General features: G+C 43.2%; 1 protein-coding gene across 1 annotated transcript in view; it reads left to right on the forward strand.

Moving 5' to 3' along the window:
• FN1 (fibronectin 1) overlaps positions 1 to 17281 on the forward strand; it is a gene marked incomplete in the record, with an annotated part of 4425379 nt that overhangs the window by 2762107 nt on the left and 1645991 nt on the right. The window contains 1 exon segment of the mRNA XM_044060668.1: positions 6249 to 6338. Coding sequence (XP_043916603.1) covers positions 6249 to 6338 — 90 coding nt within the window.

Genomic DNA, 17281 nt, shown 5'->3' on the forward strand with positions numbered 1-17281 from the left:
TTCGGTAAGCATTTTATTTCCTCCTCATCTACGTCTGCATCTTAGACAAATGAATATAGCAACTTGAGTATTACACCTACATCTCGACATCCCCTGATTGCAGAGATAAACATGTTTCTTGTCTGGTGTCCCAAATTAATTTTTATTGACATTTAATTAGCCCAGAACGTTCACCTAGATAGGAGCTAGTTTTCAATAGAACTCTGAGGAGAAAAGTTCCAAAGTTATCACAAAACATTTAACAACAATAATTTTACAGGCTTGATTTTTGAGATGCCTGAAAGTTAGGTTAGTAAGGATGGAACACCATAAAAAAGTGTGGGGAGGGCATGAGTAGTGGCAAGTAGAGCTTTAGTTGTGTTCGTGAGTGTTTTTGGCTGTGTAAAGCATCTTGTTTTTTAAGTTTTTCTTATGCATTTTTTTGTACATGCAGGTTGAATTTAAATTATTCACTGTTATCCCAAAGAATTTAATATGAGATTTTGGTGGTTGTATTATGAAGAGAGAGGACGTTAAATTTTGTTTTTTCACGGGAAGGGAATTTTGGGGGGGGGGGGTGAGTTTACCTTTTTTAGGATTAAGCATGAGATGTGAGTTACAAAGCCATGTTTCAGTTGCTGTGAAAGCTTCTTGAGTAATGTTTTTGAGATGTGCTGCATTATCAGATGTGTAAACTAGATGTGTAAACTAGAGAAGGGTGTTTGTGAGAATGGTAGAGGAGGGTACTGTATATAGAGCCTTGGGGTACACCAGTTGTGACTAAGAGGTATGAAGAGAGGATGGTGTGACAATTTGCTGACTCATACCTGTTGGATAGGTAGTGCTTGAACCATAGAAGGGTGGTCTGATAGAGACCTAATGAGGGCATTTGAAGTAAATGCTGTGACAAATTGTGAAGGTGATAGGCAAGCCTAGAAATAAGTAGGAGACTTACTTGGCCATTATCTTTAGCTTTATTAACAGTATCTGTATAGGTTAGAATTGCAGTGTCAGTACTGTGGAATGGATGGAAGCCATGTTGTGTGGGGAATAGGACTTTTTACTACAGGAGATTTTAGCAGTTGTTTGAATACACTTTTGAAGTATTTGAGAAAGAGGATAAGATTGTTGTAGGTATAAAGTTAGTAATGCTTGTTGAGTTTCCTTCTCTGTGTAGAGGGATAATGTTTGACTTTTTCCAGAGGGGGAATGTGGGATTCCTGGATTGTCCTATTTATAAGGAGTGAGACACGGTAGGCAATGCTATTGGCTGCTAATTCAAGGTATTCACTTGGAAGGTCATCAGCTTAAGTAGAGAATAGTTTGCGTATTTTTGTATAGGATGTGGGCACAAGTTCGAAACTGAAAGTGGATGTGGTGTTTTGTGGCTGTTGGGCAGGGTTAGGATAAGATGTTGGGGAATCCTTGGTTAGGGATGCTATACTACCCTACTACCAAGAAAGTTTGTACTTTTTTAGGTTGATTGTATGAGTAAGAACCTAGTGTACTTAGTTAAATGCCAAACCTACAGTTTTTTCATGTGGGCAAGACAAACCATTCTCTTTGTGGATGTGTACTTGGACATCTTTGTGACATTTGTAAATTAGATGGGAATAATGCACTAGTTAAGCATTTATCTGGTCAAGGTTGTGGTCATACTTTTACTTTTTTAGTGCTGCAGCTGATTTCAGAGAGTATGAGAACGGGGAGATCTTACTAACAAAACAGAAATGTGAACTGAGATGGATTATTTTGCGTCAAGCAGATAAGAATTATGGTCTGAATGAGATTGTACCTTTAAAAAATCACATCTGAAGTCATGTGACCTATTCAAATTGCTTTGGCAGTTGCTTTGTTTCAAGTTGTGTATTTAAGCAGTGTGTTTGTTTTTATCGTCTGAAGTGTCCATTGAGACGTGAAAATGCTTACCTACTTGTACTATTAGTTTTATTTGGCTTTTAAGCCGTGCTTTAGGATTTCTCTGAACTTAATACACAGCAATACTTTTTTCCCTTTTGACACACTTGTCAGGAACAGCTCTTTCTCAGGGTATGTATGCATCTGTATTAGTATGGGTCTTGGCTACTTTATGGCAAGATTGCAGGATACACAGTGTCCTCTCAATTAAATGCAGCTGTGGGACACCAGTCCACTTGTTTATCTGGAGTTTCATAAAACTGAAGCAGTCAAATTACTGGTAACCATCTCCTGTACCAGAGCTGTATCATGAACTGTTTTTTGTTGAACAGTTGCACGTGTCTTCCCTACCAGCAGAAGCATAGCAAGCACGGGTGAGGTGAAGGGAAAACTGCATTGGGCTCGGTGTGTTAAGGGGCATGATCATGAAGTGTTTTTTGCTCTCCTCTAAGTGAGGAGCTGAGGCAGTAAAGGTTGCTGGTCTCTTGCTTGAAGAGCCAGTGTAACACTGCAGATCTTTTTCTGCGCACTTCAAATGAACTGGGGAGGCAAGGTGCCAGAGTGGAGAAAAGCCTTGGGCGTTAGAAAGCTTCACCTCTGCCCACCATTTTTTTTCTTCTCTTAGTCTAGTTATTTTTTTATTTACAGTTGTCCTTTGGAAGTCTGACTGAGCTTTGGCCTGTTTTCAGAAAGCACAGCGAGAAAAGCTCCACATCAGATTATTCTACAATGAGTTGGAGAGAGATGTTCCACAAAGATGCACACTACATTTTGTAGTAGCTGATAAGTAATTATACAAGGGGAGAAAATCTCCACAACGGAAAGAAAAAAACATTTGAAATAAATGTATAGAATATTATTATGGTTGTTTGTGTTCAAGAAAACAATACGTAGGGAATACAAATAGGTACTGCAAGTAGAAGACACTTTGCAGAAGTGGATAGCCTTTGTCAAGTTAACTAGTACATATTTTTTAAAAAATATTGACTTTGTTGTATGTGGAGGTGAATGTGCTCTGTGAAAAGACAAGAGGAAATGGAATGAGATGAGTAATGAGCAGGAGGGACTGTTTAAGGGCATGGAGATAGTTTAGTATTAGAAAGATGAAAATGTTCTGGAAAGACGAGAGAAAGATAAAAAGCAGCATCTTTCTCCTTTCTTCTTTGCTGACATAAGTCAGTGTAGTAAGTAGCCAGCTTGTTACACCAGTTTCACCTATCACTGGGAGAGCTGTAATCTGTTAAAAGTGCAAACACCTTGGAATCACTCATACCATTACACCATTACATGCAAGTAGGGTCTGGGTACAGAGATCAAAACAATTAGGAAGAATAAGAGTTTTAACTATGGGTTTATCTGAAAATAACTTGCAATTTTTCTCATCTGTAGAGTATTTAGGGGAAAGACGTTCGCAGTATTTTATATATTTTTTCCATTTGACAAACACAAAAAAGGAGAAAACGTTATCCCATTCTACAGTTTAGGCTGAGGGTTTTTTTTTTTTATTTCAAGAAACCTTTGAGAAATAAGGTTTCCCACTTCTATAGCCTAACTAAACTATCAAATTCAGTACTGTCAAATGTTGGATGTTCGTGTTTCACTGTTGCAGTCATTGCATTTGGGTAATCCTGCTGGCAGGTTGCCCTCAGTCAGCCTGAGTTTCAAAGTCTTGGGTCCTAAATCGGTTGCTGTCTCCTCTTCCATGACGTCAGGTTGTCAGGGGTATAAAACACGCAGCAGCCATTTTCTTCAGTCTTTCTTGCCACGTGGTGCCCAATGCAGAAGCAGTTCGCAAGTGCCGGTCGGCTGACTCATGAGATTTTCGTTTTCGAATTTCAGATCCAAAGTTTTCGTTAAAGCTAAGTACCCCGTAGGGGAAACTTTTTTCTTGCTCCAGACAGATGTCAGAAAAAGTTAATAATTGTATTTCTTGTGGAAAGCAAATACCTCATAAGGACTTTCATTCTTACTCTATTCCTTGCCTAGGACCTGACCATAACGTTTCAGGTGGTCGGTTTTGTGCTAGATTTAACGAACGCACTATTAAGCATCAGTATGACTTTGCATTAAACTATTTTGGACTCAGGTTTAATTATCCAGAAATGTTGTCGGATAGCCATCTGACAATTGGAGTTCACAAAAAACGCAAAGAAAAAGATAAGATGGACAACAGAGGCCCAAAACCGATGAAGCTTCTCCCAAGCCAGTCGCTGGTTCGCCGGTTCTCTGAGGTGCTTTTGCAGCCCCTGATGCCTGCTACTTTAGAGTCGCAGGCCGCTACTGACTCCCACGTGGAGTCTGCTATGCCACTGGAAACTCAAGGTATTGGAGCCTCGTACACTATTCCTTCAGATAGATCTGGAGCCGCTGAGCAGGCACAGGCTTCTGAGGGTGTATTCAGACCTAAGTATCTATACATTAAACAGACTTCAGCTGCAAAGGCAAAGACTAAAGCACCTTCAAAGACAAAGAAACAAACTCAAGAGCCACGTGGACAGGCCTCCATGCCCAGAAAACAGATGCTCAAAATGGCCAAAGACTTGATTACCTTGATCGGGGGTTCCCATCCCCCTCCTGATAAGAGGCCTAGGCAATACAGTAAATATGACTATAATCAAAAAGAACTATAAATCTACTTATTCATTTAGTATTCATATAGTAGATTTATAGTTCTTTTTGATTATAGTCATATTTACTGTAGGTACATTTGTTAGTGTTACAACTTTAAGATTTTCAAATTTTTGGCTCCAAATTAAGTATTTAAACTACGCTGTCATAACTATTAATTGTTCTGAAGAAGCCTACGTTCCAGTGGGTGAAAGCGCTAAACCTTTACATCTGATACAATAAAAGAATATTTTACTGTACGTGCTTGCTACTTGACAACTGTTTCACTACTAGTAATCGGAGGTTATTACAGCAGCATCTACCTGGTTCTTGGGCGTTCAGCGTTCTTTTTACGCCACTTTTTAATTCTGCCAGACTAAAGAAACTCCAGCTCTATTCAGTAGCATACCGCCTGCTCAGAGGTGATCTGTGCCTGATGTACAATGCCATGTCCAATCAGGAACTGATGGACATGCTCCACCTCAAAAAATCCAAATCCATCAGAACCACGAGAGCTAAAGACTTAAAACTCGGCACAAGTATGAATAGGACATGCTGGCGGGATAGATTCATAACCCAGAGGCTTCCCATGCTCTGGAACAAAATCCCAGTTCATGTTAGGCAGAGCCCCTCACTAACTCTCTTCAAGAGAAATCTTGATGAGTGGATAGGAGAGCGTAAGTTTACCCCAGGGGGTCACATCTGTGTCACTACTAGACAGGGGCACAGTATTCTAAATCTATTATGTGCATTTGTACCATTTCATGGGGTGGCAAAAGCCACGTCACTATGGCTAGGCTTACAAATGCCCCAGGGAAGATAGCCTAGTACTAAACTATGAAACTATATGCTGCAGGATCACAAGGAAAGGCTATCTCCAAGCAGACTGTTTAAAAGTGGATAGGCCACTGCATTCATTTCTGCTGTTTACAGCATGGCAAGCCAGTGCTTAAGGGCATTAGGCCACATTCAATGAGAGCTGCAGCCACTTCAGCAGCCTTTCTCAAGGGAGTACCAACCAAAGACATTTTAGAAGCTGCTACTTGGAGTTCAGTGCACACTTTTACAAAGCATTATGATCTGCCACTCTACTCTAAATCCAGTGTGGGCTTTGCCACTGCAGTTCTGCAGGGCCTCATAGCCACTCCTAATGCTGTTTAACTCCAGCCTCCCAACCATAGCTTTGGGACACTACCCAAATGTAATGACTGCAACAGTGAAACACGAAGAACTTAGTACAGTTGTGTACACTTACTATAAATGTAGATGTTCGAGTGTATTCACTGTTGCAGTCCAGGTTACCCACCTACCATCCCCCTTATTTCTGCTTGAACTTATCTTTCCTTCTCTGATTTATATAACCTATGTGGTGTATTTGCTTGTAGATGAAGGTAAAGTTTATATTGGTGCATGTGTTTTATATATAAATATATATAATTTTAGCTACCCTTTAGGGGGCATATGGGGCAAGAAAAACTGAAGAAAATGGCGTTGGCTGCATCTTTTATACCCCTGATGACCTGACGTCAGGGAAGGGGTGACAGCAACTGACAGGACGCAAGACTTTGGAATTCAGGCCACCTGAGGGGAACCTGCCAGCAGGATTATCCAAAAACTGCAGCAGTGAATGCACTCGAACATCTACATTTATGGTAAGTGTACACAACTGTACTTTCTTAAAGCAACATTGAAGATGTACATTTTAAATGATTACTGTAGCTTACACAGGTCATGTTTCCATTTAGGTTTGCTTCCAGCAACAGATTATCTGGCCAGTGTATTCTCTTTTTATGGCGATCATCAAAGTGTACCTCTGTCTGGGTCATGGAAAACTAGTAAGTAAATTGTTGTAGGATTTTATCCTATTATCTTGGCTACTGTTTTTAGTTAATTGCATTAACACAATTTATTAGAAAATGTGTTCTGATATATCCCTGTGACAACCTGACTTAACAAAAATAAAAATCTAACAAGACTGAACAAAGGAACACTAAATTCGTTATTAGAAGTGCATCCAAAACCACATAAATTTTTGCTTCAAGTCAAGTGTAATACACAGTATATAGTCCTGCCGAAATATTGTTGGTGTTACAGTAATACAAAGTAATTTTTATTTAAATTTGTTGCTGGAACTGGTCGCAGTGGACACGAAGGCTTTTCTGGTAGTTGCTGTTTTCAAGACAAGAAGAAAAATTTTACAAGTACATCTGTAGGCAAGATATACATGTATAGTGTAAATAAAGGGAAAAGCAAGTAAAGTTTCTCTAGTGAACTAATGCTGTTACTCAGACAATATTCTGTATATTGTGTGTATATTGTACTATTTTTTTTGAGCTTTCATTTTTGTAGACCCTAGCATTGAGACATTATGCAGGCCTTGTGGTCAGCAACCATGCAATCACCAAGATGGACATTGTTAGCCCTTCATTCTAGTAGAACATCCCCAATTCTCTTTTCTGCATGCCTTAATTTGAACGTCTGATATGTCGCTCTGTTAAACTGTTTACCTTCCCAGTTAATGTGATGCTGTCATCTTCTGAACTGTTAAATCAAAGTCACATTAGTTTTCCATCTCAAGTTTTGACAGTAGGAAGTATTTGGTGGATTCTAAGGCTATTTGAAAACAAGTGCACGTTCAAATATGAAAAATGACTAAAATTGCACCGAAGATATTAACCTCCTTCTGAGAGGAAGACCCTTCCTAGAGTAGTTCTCAAGATAAAAGGAGGATGTCCTCCTCTTCTCATGTTGCATTATTTTAAACTCTTTGATTTTCTTCTCGTGCTACACAAACATCCGTCCAGTATACAAAAGCTTATAGTCACTGTTAGGTATGTAGGATGTCTATTGGCCTAGGGAGTGTGGGCCATAAAAGTGTGACGTCTGCACATAACTTTCCTCAGAACTTCTCTTCCGCCAGTTGAACATCAGCATTCCTGCCGTCCTCTTTTGTATCTTCCAGTTTGTCACTGCATTCTTGTTAAGGCTATAAAAATCAAGTAAAACAACATGAAGATGACCAAAAGCCCTTCTGTAGACCCATAATCTAAAAAAAAAAAAAAAAAAAAAAAAAAAAAACAGTAGGGCTACCACAGCTCATAGCATAAAATTTAATGAAGTGCACACAGGCTAAGTGCTTTCGGAAATGATTCCTTCATCAGATCCAACACAATGAAATACAAACTCTGAAGGCACATATTTAAAACTCAAAACCACCAATCACATGAGAACAGGCACATTCTTGCAAGAGGTGCAAAGCTTGTGCATTGATTAAAATCTCAAATATCTGTATACATCCCATTACTACTAATCGGGCATTGTTATAAGCGATATGCTTCTTGCAACAGTAAGAATGTGGTCTATACAGCCAGCTGTGATTACTGCACCTAGTTTTGTGTTGGCAAGACTAATCAGATGTTGAAACAGTACATTTTTACAACATGTTGGTGAGAACATCGATGTCTGTGCTGTAACTGAAACCTGGTTCAAGGCTCCTGAGAGCACCCCGGCACTATTAGGTTTTACCTCATATCATGCGTTCCGGCCCCAAAACCCGGACCACACCACAAAAGGAGGGGGTGTATCCATATTCATAAAGGATACTCACACCTCCAGGTTGGTGGCAACGCACGAAGCTTCGGAAACCATCCAGGTGCAACTAACCATAGGCAAAACTGCTCTACAAATTGTAGCATGCTACAGGCCACCCTCTCAAACTCAGGAACCCCACACAGCCTTCCTGAAGACACTGGAGGGTATAAATGCATCTCCAAACACCATCATATTGGGTGACTTCAACTACCCGAATATAGACTGGGAACATTACTCAAGCCCCAACTTTCTAGCCCAACGGTTCCTGGAGTTCATAAATTCAAATGCCATGGAACAGCTAGTCACTGTTCCCACGAGAGGAGAAAATATACTAGATCTCATTGTCACAAACATGGGGACAAAATGCTCCACACCGGAAGTATATCCCTCATTGGTGAGATCTGATCATAAACTAATCTCACTGGAAATCCACATCCCGCCCCCACCCCAAGCAAAAGACCATAGTGAAGAACTTCTCTAAAGCAAACTTCACACTACTCAAGACTGGTGTGGTATCCTTCAAGGCCCCTGAGCCAGAGGAAACCACAACCCAAGCTGTGGAAGCCCTTACAAATGCCTTCTATGAACACCTCCAGGACTACATGGATCAGGCAATCCCAAATAAAACCAAGACTCTTTCCACAAAGGGCAAACGTCCAGTCTGGTGGACCCCAGCCATTAACAAACTTTACAATAAGAGGAGAAAGCTATTACATGATAGAACAAAATCCATAAAAGGGAAGTCACCCCTGATCATTATTAGTAAAAAAGTACGAGCACTCATAAAATCAACTAAGGCCAATTTTGAGAGAAAAATTGCCATGGATTCAAAGGACAATCATAAGGCCTTTTCAGCTATGTTAGGAACCTGGGTGGAAACTCCCAGATATGCTCAGAATTAGTCCAAAATGATACAAAAATCACTGAACCCACAGACATTGCCAACATACTGGCAGACAGGTTCAGTGCAAACTTCACCCCCCCTAAAGGAGAGATAACTATCCCAGCCGAGTGTAGCCTCCCGGACATCTCAAATGCGCAGGTGAAAGCTGCTCTCTCTAAAGCTAAAAACACAGCATCAATGGGACCAGATGGTGTCCCCGGCTGTGTGCTACACGAGCTAAATGAGGAATTAAACCCGCACATAAGGCAGTTGTTTAATCTCAGCCTTACCACAGGATACGTGCCCAAGGAGTGGCGTACGGCAACTGTGGTCCCACTCCACAAAGGCGGTGCCTCTACGGACCCTGGTAATTACCGCCCCATAAGCTTAACAAGTCTAGTCTGCAAAGCTATGGAGAGGATCATAATGGAGCTTATAAACAAAGATATAGGGGACTTGCAGACATTGGACCCGACCCAGTTTGGCTTTGTCAAGGGAAGATCATGCCTTTTGAACTTGGTCGACTTCTTCGAAACAGTCACCAAGGCCATTGATGAGGAAAGGCAGTCCATACAGCCTACCTTGACCTTGCAAAGGCTTTCGACACAATACCCCACTCGGTATTGTAGAAAAACTTACCAGCTTAAATGTAAACCCATATGTCACAAGATGGGTTGCAAACTGGCTTAAGGACAGAACCCACAGGGTTAGAGTTGCTGGCGCTGTGTCAGACTCCAAGCCAGTCACAAGTGGTGTCCCACAGGGCTCGGTCCTTGGCCCCTATTGTTTGGCATCTACTTCTCAGAAGTACAGGCCAACATGGGAGGACTTTGGCTGACAAAGTTTGCAGACGACTGCAAACTGGGCCATAGTGGAAAGTGCATCGGACACGGATATCCTTCAGAAGGGACTCACTGAAACAGATAGCTGGTGCCAGAGCCATGGCCTGAAGTTAAACGCCAAAAATGTATAGTCATACCCTTCGGGAAAAACAAGGTAACCCCAAGCTACCATATAGGTGGCAATCCACTAAGCACAGAAGAGGTTATCAGGGACCTGGGGACCCAGGTTGACAGTGGCCTTTCTTTTGACACTCACATTGCTAAAGTGGTTAGAAAGACCTTCTACATTGCCCACCTGATCATGAAGGGATTCACATCCAGATCTAGTGAGGTCATTGTTCCCCTGTACTCTTCACTTATCAGACCAATGATCGAGTACAATGCCCCATTCGGGATGTATCTCACCTGACATCTGCAGCAATTGGAGAGACCCCAAAAGTTCCTCACCAAAAGGATAAAGGGACTCCAAAATCTGTCATATGCTGCCAGATTGAAGAAACTCCAGCTCTATTCAGTCGCATACCGTCTGCTCAGAGGTGACATGTGCCTGACATACAAGGCCATGTCCAACCCGGAATTAATGGACATGCTCCATCTCAAAAAATCCAAATCCACCAAAACCACTAGAGCAAGCGACTTAAACCTTAGCACGGATATAAATAGGACGTGCTGGAGGGATAGATTTATCACTCAGAGACTCCCTATGCTGTGGAATAAAATCCCGGTCCATGTGAGGCAGAGCACCTCGCTGACTCTGTTCAAGAGAAATCTAGACCTGTGGATGGGAGATCGTAGGTTTACCCCAGGAATCATCTCTGTGTCACTGCTGGACAGAGGCACAACAAACTAATGGGCACAGTATTTTTTCATATAAGGGGTGGCGTAAGCCACAATAATTTGGGCTAGGCTTATAAATGCCTTAGGGCAGATAGCCTAGTATAAACCTATGAACCTATGAACCTATGATAGGAAAGGACTGGAGAGCAATGCATTATTCCAGCAGGTTAAGGAATTTGTGGTTCATAAGATGTTTTTCGTGTTTCACTGTTGCAGTTATCACATTTGGGGTATCCCTGCCAAGGTAGCCCTTGTCCGGCCCAAATACCAGAGGTTTAGTATTTCTGCGTCTCTTGCTGTCACTTCAGGACTGATGTCAGGTCGTCAGTAGTATAAAGTAAAGGAGCCAACGCCATTACATCAGTCTTTCTTGCCGAGGAGCCAGAAGCAGTTCACATGAGTGCCGGTCAGCCACTACCTGAGTTTCGTCTTCCGAATTGAAGCTGAAGTCTTCTAAAGCTAAGTACCCCATTGCGAACCCTTTTTTCTTGCTCTAACTGATGTCAGAAAAAGTTAACAATTCTCTCACCTGTGGAAAGCAAATACTACACCGAGACTTTAATTCTTACTGCGTCACTTGCTTAGGCCCAGACCACAGTGTCCCTCACTGTTGCTTTTGTGCTTTGTTCAACACCAGAACTATACGTCGTCAGGCCCTTATTGTAACTAGATATTTCTGCTCTCAGTTCTCTAATTCTGGTACAGCTTTGGTAAGCCATCCGACAGCAGATCGTCCAAAAAAAGTAAGGACACAGACTGCACAGGTCCAAACCTACCGATGATGCTTCCGTTAAGCTAGTCAGTTCTCCAGTCCTCAGCGAGGTGCTTTCACAGCCCCTGATGCCCACTTCTGTGGATTCGCAGGCCGCTATAGAGACCCTTTTGGAATCCGGTATGCTGCAAAACTCTTCTTCGACTAAGAAACCTGCAAGTCCAGAGCAGCTGAGGGCTTCCGAGGAAGTACTTTGCACTACTGATTCTCGACACAGACTACTACTTTCGCATCTACCGTCCTTTTGAAAGCTACCGAGTTTCTAAGGCCCAGGGTATGAACCACGCCCAAGAAACCGACGACCCAATCTCAGACACCTGCTTCCTTGCCTCAGTCTCAAATGCTTAAAATGGCGGCAGACCTTATAATGCTGATCAGGGGAAGCCTAGCTACCCTTTCCAAAAGAAAGATCTGTCCCCAGTAGTTTTATCTGAACAGGAGTCTGACTCTCATGCATCTGAATATGAAGACATGCAACCCCTCTCTGCTTATGAGGATTCTGATGCAGAGGAATCCATTCCTTCAGCCTCCCACCCGAGGACTTTTCCTTTGGGGAAAACCCTTCATACTTTAAGGGAGCATTTCCAATGGGAATGTTAGGACTACCCTCCGTCTAAAAAGAGACTGAGAATTCTTAGATCTTCCACAGCACAGACCCCTGGCCATTGCTCCTGTCCTGGATGTTGTGGATGTTTTCTTGGAATCTAGCTGGACTCCTGACACCCTCCCTTCTGCTCCCAGAAAACCTGACTGGTATTACAGAGTCCCTGACTTGCACAGATTTTTTTTTTTTGACCCTGAGGTTATTTCTCAAGGAATTAAAGGAACTTCTGGTAAGAATCCCACCCCTTCAGATGGGGATTTCCAAGCACTAGACAGATGGGGTAAAACAGTATACACCTGTGCTACTCTTGCTATCAGAGCACTAAACTGTCAGTTCCATAGGCTAATATTTCAGCAACATACCATGGAACTTAATATCATTCTTTCCTGCTTGTGCAGAAAATAGTTACAAGAGTTAATGCACGCTGCAAGTCAAGTAACTAAGCATACCTCACATTGTCGTTTTGACGCACTATAAACTTCTTGCAGGGACCGGTTCTGTCCTTAAAAGGCATGATTGGCTTAAGGAACAGCCCTTGCCAGACCATGTCAAATCTGAATTATTAGATGTACTCTTTCACAAAGACAATTTATTTGGCACCAAGGCAGAGGTCTTAATATTGAAGAAAAAGCTAAGTCTCTGCAGACAGTTAAGGATTTCCTACAGGTCCAGCCATCCAGGTTCAGTAGACATTGCCCCTGTAAGCACTGGTCCTTTCATACCCCCTCCAGGTCAGTTCAGTCTAGACCCCGAGGAAGCAGACCCCCCCCAGACAGCAGTCACAGGGAATGTAGAGATCAAAGCAATGGAGTTCCTCCACTTCCAAACCAGGGAATGCAAAGCCACCTCCTCCTGGTAAGAACTCACAATGACTCTCCACTTCCACCCATTCCATCTGCTCACCTGCACTTGCTCCTAGGAGGAAAACTTTCCTTCCACGCAAGCACCTGGACCACAATTGCCAATGACTGCTGAGTCTGCAACAGTGTCCCAGGGATACAAATTTTCTTTCCACACACTCCCATCCCCAAAAAAGTTCCTGTATCTTACTCCAAATCAGTGGGCAAAAATAAAAAAGCAAGTCCTTTCCCTGCTCTCTATGAGGGCAATAGAGCACGTCCCTGCAGAACAGATGTGCCAAGGTTTCTACTCCAGACTTTTCCCGGCATCCAGAAAAGAGGGTACATGGTGCCCCATCCTCGATCTATCCATTCTAAACACCTTCCTGGTGATACCAACATTGAGAATGCTCACCCTCCAGCAACTATTACCTATGTTCTCCAAGAATGCTTGGCTAGCCACCCTAGACTTAAGAGGCCTACCTCCACTTCCCAGTTAGGGGGTCATGCATGAAATATCTACGTTTCAGGTCATGATCTCTGCACTTTCAGTTCTCTGCCCTTCCCTTTGGCTTATCTACTGCTCCCAGAGTTTTCACCAAGTGTCTGTCTCCCACCATTGCTTTTTGCAGACAAAGGAATATACAAATTTACCCATACTTAGACGACTGCCTGATTCAGGCAGACAGCCAGGAAAAGTTGCTCAAGCACCTGGCCTTTGTAAAGTCCCTACTGACCTCCCTAGGGTACATTATCAATGAAAAGAAATTCAAACTAGTGCCCACCCAAAGGATTATATTCCTCAGAGCAAGCCTACACACAGCATCTCAGATGGCATTCCTTACACCAGAAAAGCAAACTTACCTGACAGCCTACTTCTCTCAACTAGCCACCAGAACCCAGTTGTTTGCAAGGAAAATCCTGCAAGCCTGGGGTTTGGCATCTTGCATTCTACTCATTCCATATGCCAGACTGCATATGAGGAAACTTCAATGGTACTTTAAAAAGCCTTTGGTGTCAACGCACTCAAGACCTAGAAACTCTCATACCAATGATGCCTTGCCTAAGGACAGATTTTCTTTGGTTGGCAGCAGCATAATCCCACAACAACGGACTACTTTTGTCACCACCCCCTGCCGAGTCAGACCCTCACCATAGATTTCAGACTATATGCCTGGGGTGCACACCTGGACAGCAGGTGCATACAGGGCCAATGGAGCCCCACAGCAAGTACATTTGCACAGCAACCAAAAGGAGATGTTAGCTGTCCAGTATGTATTGACAGCTTTCAGGCCCCTTCTCTCCCCAGGGGCACTCCTGATCAAAACAGATAACACCACTATGATGTGGTACATCAACAAGCAAGGAGGGATTCACTCCTCTCTTTGCAGGCTCATAATGACCCTTTGGCACACCGCCTCAGCCATGCAACTGCATCTGTTAGCACAATTCTTGCCAGGCTCTCAACTCTCTGACAGACAACTTGAGCAGAAATCTTCTGCATCCACACGAACGTTAGCTAGACCAAAGAACCTTCACCCTAACAACTCAGAAATGGGGCACCCCAAAGATCGACCTCTTTGCTTCCCTGACCACTGATCAAGCTGCCAATCTCAGTAAACAGGTTCTAGATGTTATACATGAGGCTAGACGCCCTAGCACTAGAAAGTCTTATGCTGTCAAATGGAAACAGTTCTGCACCTGGATTCAGGCTAAGGGAGCTGATACAGCACAGCCCTCCCTACCTCTCATCCTGGTTTACCTAGCCTAACCTGCTTCACAGTGATCTCTCCTTTTCCTCTATTAAAATTCATGCGTCTATTTCTGCTCATTTCAACACTGAGCACCCTCTTTTCTCACACTCTTATCAAACCGTTCCTAAGAGGTGCTAGCAACTTGAGGCCATGCAGAAGAGGACCTACCCCAGCTTGGGACCTAAACTTTGTGTTGGAAAAGCTCACCCTGCTCCACTTTGAACCAGCATTTTCAGTAGTTAGTTTCTGTCCTGGAAGACTGCCTTGCTTCTTGCCATCACTTCAGCCAGAAGAGTTTCCGAGCTCCAAGCACTCATGGCTGTAGAGTCCGTCTTCCATGCTGACAGTGTCCTTCAGGACTAACCCATCCTTCATGCCCAAACTGGTGTCCAGTGTGGCTCTCAACCAATCCATTTATTTGCCCACCTTTTTTCCTAACCCACAAAACAGGGGCGAAAGGATCCTGCACTCTCTAGATGTGCACAGACAGCTCAGATTCTACATAGGACTAAATCATTCAAAAAGACTGATCAATTGCTAGTCAGCTTTGCTGCAGTGGCAGAGGGCAAAGCCATATCCAAACAAACCATTTCCAAATGGATAGCACACTGCATCCATTTTTGTTACAAGCAACACGGGAAACCTTCCCCTAAGGGTGTCAGGACTCACTCTACCAGAGCAGCCTCCACCTCTGCAGCTTTCCTCCGAAGAGTCCCCACCAGGGACATCCTGGAGGCTGCCACATGGACATATGTTCACACCTTCACCAAGCATTATCACCTGCCTATCTTCTCCATATCCAGGGCAGGCTTTGCCACTGCAGTCTTGCAGGGCATCTTAGCCAGCCCCTAGTCTTCTTGACTGCCTCCACCCTTTTCCTCAGCTTTGGGAATCAACCCAAATGTGATGACTGCAACAGTGAAACACAAAGAACTTAGTACAGTTGTGTACACTTACCATAAATGTAGATGCATGATTGTATTCACTGTTGCAGTCCTGGTTTCCCTCCCTTCATCCCCCTTTTTCTTCTCTCCCTGTCTCTACTTGCAGGGAACTTTTTGGTATTTACTTTCTACTGCTGGGTTCTTCCATCATATCCTGGCTCCCACTTGGGGCTCCTGATGGGGCAAGAAAAACTGATGTAATGGCATCGGCTGCCTTACTTTATACTACTGACAACCTGACATCAGTCCTGAAGCGACAGCAACCAACGCAGAAATACTAAGCCTCTTTGGCCAACCGAGGGCTACCCTTGGGATGGATAACCAAAATGCGATGACTGCAACAGTGAATACACTCCAACATTTACATTTATGATAAGCGTACACAACTTGTGGTAATGGTATTAAGCCCACTATTGGGGGGGGGGTGACATCAGGAATAGCACAGAGGTGAAAGAGATGAATTGGATAGCTGATCTGCGAGCTGATATTCCCCCTGGTCAGAATGGTTACATCCCTTTGAAATCCATTATGAAAGCTTGCAGACTATAACACAATGGTACATTCCAGTGTTTCTTTTATGTTAACAGCCTGTGTTTTTTTTTTGCAGGCATTTTTCTGGTTTAATGAATGTTTTTATTAGCTATTTGTTGGTAGGATATTTAATGCTTACTGTTTTTAGATGATGCAATACTTTTTGATATATTAGTACTGTTCTTTGCTAATCTACAGATCTGTTTTTGCATTTTTAGTTTGCTGGTATGGTGCAGATTTCAAAAACTATTTAATTGTAGATTGCCTTTTAGTAATTGTTTAATGCAGTCAAGGTAATGATTTTATTGGTTGTAATTGATGTTCTTCGTGTTTCACTGTTGCAGTCATAACTGTAGGGTGCTCCTGCCGGCAGGCAGCCCGAGGTCGGCCAGAATCCCAAAGTCTGGGTCCGGCGTCGGCTGTACAAGCTAGTACCCTGACGTCAGTACGCTCTGGTACATAGCCCTCAGCCGATGCCATCTTCTCCAGTCTTTCTTGCCGTGCGGTGGAAAGCAGCTCGCAAGTCGGTTGGCGATTTTCGAACAGCGTATTTGGTTGTTGTCGGTCCGAAGTTCGTACTTCTCTTCTCAAAGCTAAGTACCCCGTTGGGGAATCTTTTTCTTGTTCCTCCGATGTCAGAAAAAGTTAATTGTATTACGTGTGGAAAACAAATACCTCATAAAGATTTCCACTCTTACAGTCTACCTTGCTTAGGCCCTGACCACGACATTTCTTGTTGTTGGTTCTGTGCCAGGTTCAATTCTCGTACTATCAAGCGCAGGTACGACTGGGCTCTAAATTACTTTGGCAGACTCTTCAATTACAGAATGTCGTCTGACACTACCGGAATTCAAAAGAAGCGCAAAGACAAGGACAGGCCTCCAAGGTCCAAACAGGACTCGTTGCAGCTGGAGCCAGCGTCCGGTTCGGCTGTCGTCAGTGAGTCGCTTTTGCAGCCCCTGTCGTCTGCCACTTCTGAACCGATGGCCGATACGGACTCCCATGGGGAGCCATCAAGGCCTACTGTTTTATCTGCTGCAGGACCTTCAGACGTCGCTCCCTCAGATGGGTCCGGAACCGCTGTGCAGGTACTGGCTTCTGAGGGGGTATTCAGGCCTACTCACATCACTATATCAAAGGCAAAGACAAAGACTCCTGTTAAGTCTAAAGTTCCTGCTCAA

Source organism: Protopterus annectens, chromosome 2.part0, assembly GCF_019279795.1.
Source record: "Protopterus annectens isolate FY-2018-M chromosome 2.part0, PAN1.0, whole genome shotgun sequence".
Classification (NCBI taxonomy): Eukaryota; Metazoa; Chordata; order Ceratodontiformes; family Protopteridae; genus Protopterus; species Protopterus annectens.